At 35.8% G+C, this 9,021-nt stretch overlaps 1 protein-coding gene across 1 annotated transcript; it reads left to right on the forward strand.

Moving 5' to 3' along the window:
- The first annotated feature begins 1,557 nt into the window (after positions 1 to 1,557).
- On the forward strand, positions 1,558 to 3,595 carry LOC127872568 (tigger transposable element-derived protein 6-like). The gene has a single exon (XM_052415893.1). The coding sequence runs from the start codon at positions 1,955 to 1,957 to the stop codon at positions 3,593 to 3,595; it is 1,641 nt and encodes a 546-aa protein (XP_052271853.1). The 5' UTR covers positions 1,558 to 1,954.
- The last annotated feature ends 5,426 nt before the right edge of the window (positions 3,596 to 9,021 follow it).

The following is a 9,021-nucleotide window of genomic DNA, read 5'->3' on the forward strand; positions in this document are numbered from 1 at the left end:
TTTTGATGGCTCGTTCGTTATAAACGATGGTAAAAGCAAACCCTTTAATCGGTCTATTTGTGATTGGAGGTTGCTGAACTTTTGGATATGGGGCGCGTTTGCTTTAAAATGTCCAATTTTTCCAAAAATTTCCAAACTGTTAGCCGTTTCAAATTATCTCGATCGAATGTAAATATTACGAAATTGGGATTTTTAAGGTATTGAGTCGAATGTGAAATAAAGAAAATATAAATGTGTTTTTGGCTATTGTTATGTAAATTTTGCTGTGCGTCATTATTTTCACCGATGGAGTCTGATTGTGTGGGAACCGGAATACTCGTAGTTCAACATCTTAATGACGCTTCAAGACGTTTGGTACCTTACGCAGCGTAAAAAGTTAAAGGTCGTGGATCAAAGGTGGGCGTAAAGAGAATAGGGGAAGAAATGGTCCCAATCGGTGCGTATCTGTTGGACATCGACATTAACATTTATTTGCATACGTTTAGGCGGTTGCTTTGTTGATATTTAATTAAAGAGTGAGACCGGCGTTATATTTTCTTCTTCGTTTAGCATGATGTTTAATTAAGTGAGCGATAAAATTCGGCGTCTGTCAGAGCTCCAAATATCCCTGAATAACCCGTTTAGTGCCATATCGGAGCGTTTGCAATGTTTAAGATACATTTGTACAGTAATGTAAATGTTTTCTTATTGTATGAGAAAAGCGTATAGAAATTCAGATTCGAACTAATTGATCGATGGTAACAGTATGAAACACAATAAGAACAACAATAATAAAGATAACATATTATGGTAACCTAACAAGTCGCGGCGACGTCGCTCTAAACTAATGACATTCATGTCCCCACTAACACTTGTGAATTCGATTACCATTAACAACAAGCTGAACATCGTAAGACAGGAGTTGTTTTTATACTTTACCTTTAAAATGCAGTTTATATATATATAATTTCTAATATATATATATATATATATATATATATATATATATATATATAATTAGAAATTATATATATATATATATATATATATATATATATATATATATATATATATATATATATATATATATATAAACTGCATTATAAGGGTAAAGTATAAAAGTATATATATATATATATATATATATATATATATATATATATATATATATATATATATATATATTAGAAAATACATTTTGCAGATGATATATTGTTATAATGTCTTTGTAAAAATTGTCCGACAATCGTACAGCACACACTCGTTTACGTCATCATTTCATGCGCTACACTTCTCGTACAATAGGTTTACCACAGAGATACGGGGATACTGAATGTACAACATTACACTGGATAACTTTAAAAGCTCACACACCAAACGACGCTAGTCAAGTCGGTTTATACACAATTCAAGTACCGTTGATTTTTTGGTAAACAAGGAAAATTAAACGAGTAAAACTAACTTGTGAAATTACAACTTTACTCCTCAATGAAATTACAGTGAAAACCCTCTTTACGACCAACTCGGTATTCCGACCAACTCGCTAAGTCGACCACCATTTTTCAGTCCCGATTTTTTTCTTCTCTATTTCAATGGTCGTTACACTCACTAATCCGACCAACCCGCTAATCCGCTATTACGACCAATTTAATTAGTACCAATAATCGATATTGTTCTTAATTGACACCCGCCAAAGGACCAGTAATTTTCACACCTTACTTAATCTGGTGTTGTGGTACTTTCGGGCTTGTGTACGAAGCCATTGTGACCCAATTAACCTCAATTAACGACAACGGTTTTTGGCATCGATTTGCGACACAGGTGTTAGATTTTCGGCACTTGTAATTATTTTTAACCCTTGATTGACAATTAGCTATTATTATCGAGTCTTTGATGGGTAAATTGGTAGTTGTTTGGTACATACTTTAAAGATTAAATACGGCGAATAATTTAACAGTTAGGATATTTGAGTAACATGATTCTGTTCGTGATGGATATAAAAACCGACCTTTATACCATATCGTTATTCAAAATGGATAAGCGTAAACGGAAAGAGTTGTCTTTAAAAGAAAAAATTGATTTGATCAAAGCGAGTGATGGGAGATCTCAACGGCAGTTGGCCGATTTATTCGGCATTGGAAAGACTCAGGTTCAAACTATCCTAAAAAGAAAAGCTGAATTTTTAGACGGCTATGAACAGAACCAAGGCAACGAGAGAAAAAGGCTGTGTACCAGATCACCGGTTGATAACATAAACACTCTCATGTGGGAGTGGTTTAAGACAGCCAGGTCACAGGGTATTCCACTCTCCGGTCCCATGCTTCAAGAAAAAGCCTTGTTCTATGCGTCAGAACTGGGGGTAACAGACTTCAAGGCATCCAATGGGTGGCTTGGCCGTTTTCGCGAGAGACATAACATTAACTTCGCGGCAGTGTGTGGTGAAAGTAACAGTGTGAATCAGGTGACTGTGGATGACTGGGTGGAACGACTTCCAACCATACTTGCTGGTTACGATCTCTGTGATGTGTTCAACATGGACGAAACAGGGTTATTCTTTAGAGCCCTCCCAGACAAATCTCTCTCCATCAAAGGTGAAGATTGTAAAGGTGGAAAGCGTTCCAAAGAGAGACTTACAGTGGCTCTATGTTGTAACGCTGTTGGTGATTTTGAAAAGCCGCTTATGATTGGTAAGGCGGCAACCCCTAGGTGTTTCAGAAACACCGACGTATCACGACTTCCAGTGATGTGGCGTCACAACAAGAAGGCGTGGATGACAAGAGCCCTCTTTACAGAGTGGGTTCAGCTCTTCAACCAACGAATGCGCCGGGCCAGGAGAAATGTCCTTCTCCTCCTGGATAACGCGCCGTCACATCCTCCAGACCTACAACTTACCAACGTCAAAATTGTGTTCCTTCCAGCGAACACAACATCCAAGCTTCAACCTCTAGACCAGGGTATCATCCAAAACATGAAGCAGTTGTACCGAAAAAGACTTCTCCGTTCAGTGCTATCGAAGATTGACAAAGAAAGCATGAGTGCTGTGGAGTTGTCTAAGTGCGTGTCTGTGCTTGATGCTGTGCAATGGGTTCACTCATCAGTCAATGAAATCAAAAGAGAAACCGTCTCTGGTTGTTTCAAGAAGTCTGGTGTTCACTTTGACGACAGTGACAACCTTCCCCTCTCTGAGCTATCCGACAACATGTCTCTCTCAGAATTGAGGGACATGCTACGAACAGCCCAGACAGATTTGAAACTTGAAAACGCAATGTCCGCAGAGGAGTTTGAGGCCATTGACAGCAACATCCCTGTTCATTCAGACCTGAGTGAAAATTGGGAGAAAGAACTTATGGAAACTGTGTTGAAGCCTGTGAGTGTGACTGATCCCCAGATTGTTCAAGAAGAAAAAGAAGAACTACAGCCCGAGCAAACTGAACTGAAAATTAATTCCTATCATGATGCTCTGCATTGGTTAGCACAATTAAGACTTTTCTGTTACAGCAAAGATATGGCAACTGAAGCATTTGAATGTGGTAGACTGCAGGAAAGTCTAGAAAATCAGGCTGTGAAAGTAAAAAGCTCTGCTAAGCAGACGAGAATCGACTCATTCTTCAAATAAACATCAATGATCATGTGCATGTACATGTTTTTTCACTTCTTGTATGAAAAGCTTTGTACAATGTATAAATGTACAGTGATTTATGTTGTTGTAATTATATGTACAATGTATCAACTGATGACTGTTATATTTTATGCAAAAAGATTAAAGTTCATTGAATATTTATGTTGTTGTAATTATATGTCCATCAAATTCATGAAATCTCATAATTAAGACCACCTCGCTATTAAGACCACTTTTCAAAAGTCCCACAAGTGGTCTTAATAGCGAGGTTTCACTGTACTATGGAAAGTGAACGTGGCAAAGTCGAAACATAAAATTGAACATCAAAATCCATTGTACTTATGTGATTTTTCTTCTCGATATAGATAGGAACGGAAAACAATGAACAATTGTCTATACTGTTGTCCAAGGTGATGGAGGATATAGGCGTGACAGAAGAACTTGTTAACTTTAGAAGGTATGTCAACTGTGTGCGTGAGGTTGTCTCTAATATGAAAATGCGAAAACATGCTGTTAAAGCACACGTACATTTCGTTGGTAGCCAATGTGAGGGATCTACAACCCTTGGCATGAAATCGGACACCGATCTCCTTTTTTTTATGTTTGCCAAATGTCAGCATATCTTGATTTGTCTGAGTGTCAATCCTTGCAACCTTTGTCATCCCTTTTGATAAAGAATTCCCTTTCGTTTCCGCAATGTGTTTGCCTACAGGCTGTTAATCAATATCAAGACAACGTAGGACTTCCCGCTTATAATGCGTGTAGTGCAAAGGATTTCAACAATACAAGACATGGTTGGCCCGAAACACTTCTTGACGAAGAAGGTCGTGTATTGCTGTCAAACAAGTTTTTTTATAGATTATAGCTTTTCTGATGAACTTGGTCCATACGGTGTCTGGAAACAACATGGGCCTGCAGTAAATGTTTTGGATGTTACAGACATAAGTTATTCCATACAATGCCGAACGATGAAAGACCAACACCTGGTCATTGGCCAAAAGACAAAACAGCGTCCAAGGCAAGACAATGTGGAATTTTCTTAATGTATCCTGGTTATATTGGACATGTATCTCATGATTCAAGAAGACGAATGATTTATTTGGATGTACGTCATACAGAAATCTATGCATCTCGTCAATGGAGAATGTCTACAACTTCTATAGAACGTTTATTGATGTTAGACCTCGACATTGTACAGATGAAGACATACATACTTAGAAAATGCTACGGAAGCAGTTTTTTGAGCCTCTAGTTGGCGACCGACTGAGCATATTTCACATGAAAACAGCATTTCTTTTCACAATAGAAAACTATCCTCAAATTATGGAAAAACGAAAACCTAGTGATGTGTGTAATTTATTGTTTGACGACTCTTCGAAGGTTTCTCAAACGTCGTTTCTGTCCTCATTACACGATCGCTTTTGTTAATCTGTTTGCTGAGAAACTGAAATTCGGGGATTTCCGATCATTAATAACTGAACTAACAAAATTAATTAACTCGAACCTGCTATACGTTTATGAGATAAATATAGACAATCTGGGCAAAAGACTTTAAATTAAACGGAAACCCATTCTGAACTTGAAACAAGAAGTGTAAAGACTTTGATTCCTCTGATTTTTATTATAAATGATAGTTTTATGGAAGGAGTTACGCTTAACTTCTCAAATGAAAAGGCTTTCATGAAACAATTTACAGAGAATTTAAGGGAAGCAGTTGAAGAGGGATGTGAGTATAATTTTGAAGTAAACTACATATATCAGTACTTGTCTGGTGCTATGGCCTCATTAGAAGCATCTGCAAAGCGCTAGCGGAAAAGCGACCGATTTCAAGAGACATTTTAAAATTGTACAATATTTTTTTGAAGTCTGGACAGATCGCAAATTACTTAAGGTATGCATCGATGCTCGTTTGCACGCACCAATACAACGAAGCTTGAGAACTGCTTGAAACTGTTGAAAGAATGATTAAACCGCATATGGAAGAATTTTCCATGATTTACACTGTTCGTGAAACATCGCTTTTGCCTATAGAAACAAATATGACACAATTATTTAGGAATTGGGTTGAAAATGTTGTAATGCCTGTACAATTATTCTGGCAAGAAAGAAATTGCATTCCTAGTCACATGGTGTATGAGTTTTACAGCCCAGTTTCTGAAGAGGACAAATGTAAACTACAACACGTACATCGCACTGGACCTAACACGATTGATTGCCTTACGGTTGATGCAAAACCATTTCTCTACTACCTCCAGTTCCTTTCTTACAAAGACAAGTCGAGGCAGCAAATAGCTGCATTTAATAAGCTTTGTTACTGCTTCTATTCTACACTTGACATTCGAGACACAGAACTTACACAGGCCTTCTATTCAACACTTGACATTCGAGACACAGAACTTACACAGGCCTTTATTAACATAGTGGGTCATATTTTTGAATTAAGAAAAATGACCCGGAGAGCTTGGAACTTATACAAAATATCTGTATTTTTTTCCCTGACAACAACGCTGCATACTGGCATATGTGTTGGCTTTTGTGGCAATATTTGAGCGCTGGGACGGTAAATCGATTTGCTGATTTAAAGTGCATCGAATGAGTAAATGCAAATCTAGAAGGAATACGAAAACGGACTTTCTGCATCCCCTTTTTATATAATGCTGAATAAAAGAAATCACGTGCAATTTCATCAAGAACCAGTATTTTTCATAAGTCATTCCTTTATTAATATACTGTTTCAACTGAATGCGGTTACTTTAGTATCGGTTTATGTGAAAGTAATAGTGTTGCAGATTACAAATTATGTACGCATGTTTGTTTATAGTATTGTATGTTTGCATTGAGTCATGCAAGCAGATACTATATTGCATATTCTCGCAAACACTAAAATGTTTTGTAAAACGTTAAAGAATCAAATATAAAAGTTATTGCCTTATGTACCACATAAGCTACTAGTAGTTTATATAGAGGATATTTGTTAGTTTCGAATGAATGTCGATTTAAATTCACGAGTAAAATTAAGTATTGTTTATAATTTTCAAATAAAAATCTTCCGAAAATTGAGTTTTTATTTCTTCCATGTATGAAGTTTATATATATTTTTTTAAAGTTGAAATTGCGATTGATGCTTGAATCATATAAGAATGTCAAAATACGGCGTCATTTCAACGCAATTTTCACTGTTGTTTTGTGCACGTGATTTATCGGTTTAAAATCACTGATATTTTCATATAAACCACAGGAAAGCATTAAATAAAAACAGTTATTTAAGCATTTGAAACCTCATTCAATCAATGTTTTTCTTTGTTGAAGAATTTACCTAATTAAGTATTGTCTTTTGTATCACCTTACCTGCTCACAACGTTCAAATAATGAGCTATGTGATCAAAACTATATCGAAACCTATGCGAAATAATGAAAAAAAGAAAAAAACACATCACGAACGAAATATATAATACATAAAAGCATATATACATGATGGTAGTCTCATTCTATATATAATTGAATTAAGCAAATGAACACGCTTTTTGTTTTGAATTTCGAAGAAGAAAAAGTAGTGGCACAAGCAGTAGCAGTAGTAGTAGTAGTAGAAGTAGTAGTAGTAGTAATAGTAGAAGTAGTAGAAGTAGTAGAAGTAGTAGTAGTAGTAGTAGTAGTAGTAGTAGTAGTAGTAGTAGGAGGAGGAGTAGTAGTAGTAATAGTAGTAGTAGTAGTAGTAGTAGTAGTAGTAGTAGTAGTAGTAGTAGTAGTAGTAGTAGTAGTAGTAGTAGTAGTAGTAGTAGTAGTAGTAGCAGTAGAAGAAGAAGTAGTAGTAATAGTAGTAGTAGTAGTAGTAGTAGTAGTAGTAGTAGTAGTAGTAGTAGAAGTAGTAGTAGTAGTAGTAGTAGTAGTAGTAGTAGTAGTAGTAGTAGTAGTAGTAGTAGTAGTAGTAGAAGTAGCAGCAGTAGTAGTAGTAGTAGTAGTAGTAGTAGTAGTAATAGTAGTAGTAGTAGTAGTAGTAGTAGTAGTAGTAGTAGTAGTAGTAGTAGTAGTAGTAGTAGTAGAAATATTAGAAGCAGAAGTAGTAATAGTAGTAGTAGTAGTAGTAGTAGTAGTAGTAGTAGTAGTAGTAGTAGTAGTAGTAGTAGTAGTAGTAGTGACTTAATTTAAAAAAAGAGATTTTATAAGGACAAATATTCTTACCAAGTTTCATGAAGATTGGGCGATACATGTACCTCTTAAGTGTTCACATTTTTTCATTTATTTCTCTAGCGACATAGTTGTTTATCCTAATGTTCAGTCTCAAACTGGGACGAGCTTTGTGGAACATGTTCTGATCTAGTTTCATAAAGATTGGGCAATTAATGTGGCATCTGGAGTGTCCACATACTTTTTTTAATCTGACAAAGTAACCAAGTTTCATGACATTCAGGCAATGAAGGTTACTTCTAGAGTATTCACAAGCTTTTCCTTTTATTTGACATAGTATACTAGACCCAACGTAACCCATTTACAAACTCGGCCGTGAAGTCATTGGTTCAAACCGTATGTCCAGGTTTCATGAAGATATATGGAATATAAAGGGTTCATATGCTTTTTATTTAATTTGACCTGTTCACCTATTTTAATAAAAACATGTCCCTGTTTTTAACCGAGATACCGTTAGGGAAGATTTCCAAAACCAGTTTCCTGAAGATATGGAAATTCATAGAGTTCTCATGTCTTTTACTCAACCTAGTGACCTGCTTTTTGACTCCTGCGACTCAGTTTAAAAATCTAAATATATATAATTTGGTTGCATTTATATGGCCACTTTCGAGTATTAACAATCTTTTTTTTTATTTGACCAAGTGCCTTAGTTTTGAAAGAAAAATCGACCAAGTCTTGAACTCGGCTGGATTATCATGTAGGCAAATGTTCTGACGAAGTTTCATGAAGAAAAGGCTATAAATTTGGCTTCTATAGAGTTTCACAAGATTGTTTTTTACTTTGACCCAGTGACGTATTTTTGTATCCTACGTGACCCAGTTTAGATCTTTTTTATGTCCCCGGATCGAATGATCGGGGGTATATTGTTTTTTGGCCTGTCTGTCTGTAATTGTATATGTGTGTTTGTTTGTCCCAAAACTTTAACCTTGGTCATAACTTTTACAATATTGAAGATAGTAACTTGATATTTGGTATGCATGTGTATCTCATGGAGCTGCACATTTTGAGTGGTGAAAGATCAAGGTCATCCTTCAAGCTCAATGGTCATTTTTTTTCTAAAATAGCTGCCGAGCGGTTTCAAAGTGGCGCAGTAGGGGGCATTGTGTTTCAGCAACACAGCTCTTGTTTTTTTTATATATAAATTGGGCAACTGGTCTGGCCAAGTTTCATAAAAGTCAGGTAATTAATTTCTTGATAATTAACTTGCTTTATTCTTTTATTTGATGTTTTTTCTTGTA

Source organism: Dreissena polymorpha, chromosome 3, assembly GCF_020536995.1.
Source record: "Dreissena polymorpha isolate Duluth1 chromosome 3, UMN_Dpol_1.0, whole genome shotgun sequence".
Taxonomy (NCBI): Eukaryota; Metazoa; Mollusca; class Bivalvia; order Myida; family Dreissenidae; genus Dreissena; species Dreissena polymorpha.

Excerpts from the sequence above, each read along its gene's own strand:
- LOC127872568 (XM_052415893.1), top strand. The coding sequence starts at position 1,955 with ATGATTCTGTTCGTGATGGATATAAAAACCGACCTTTATACCATATCG.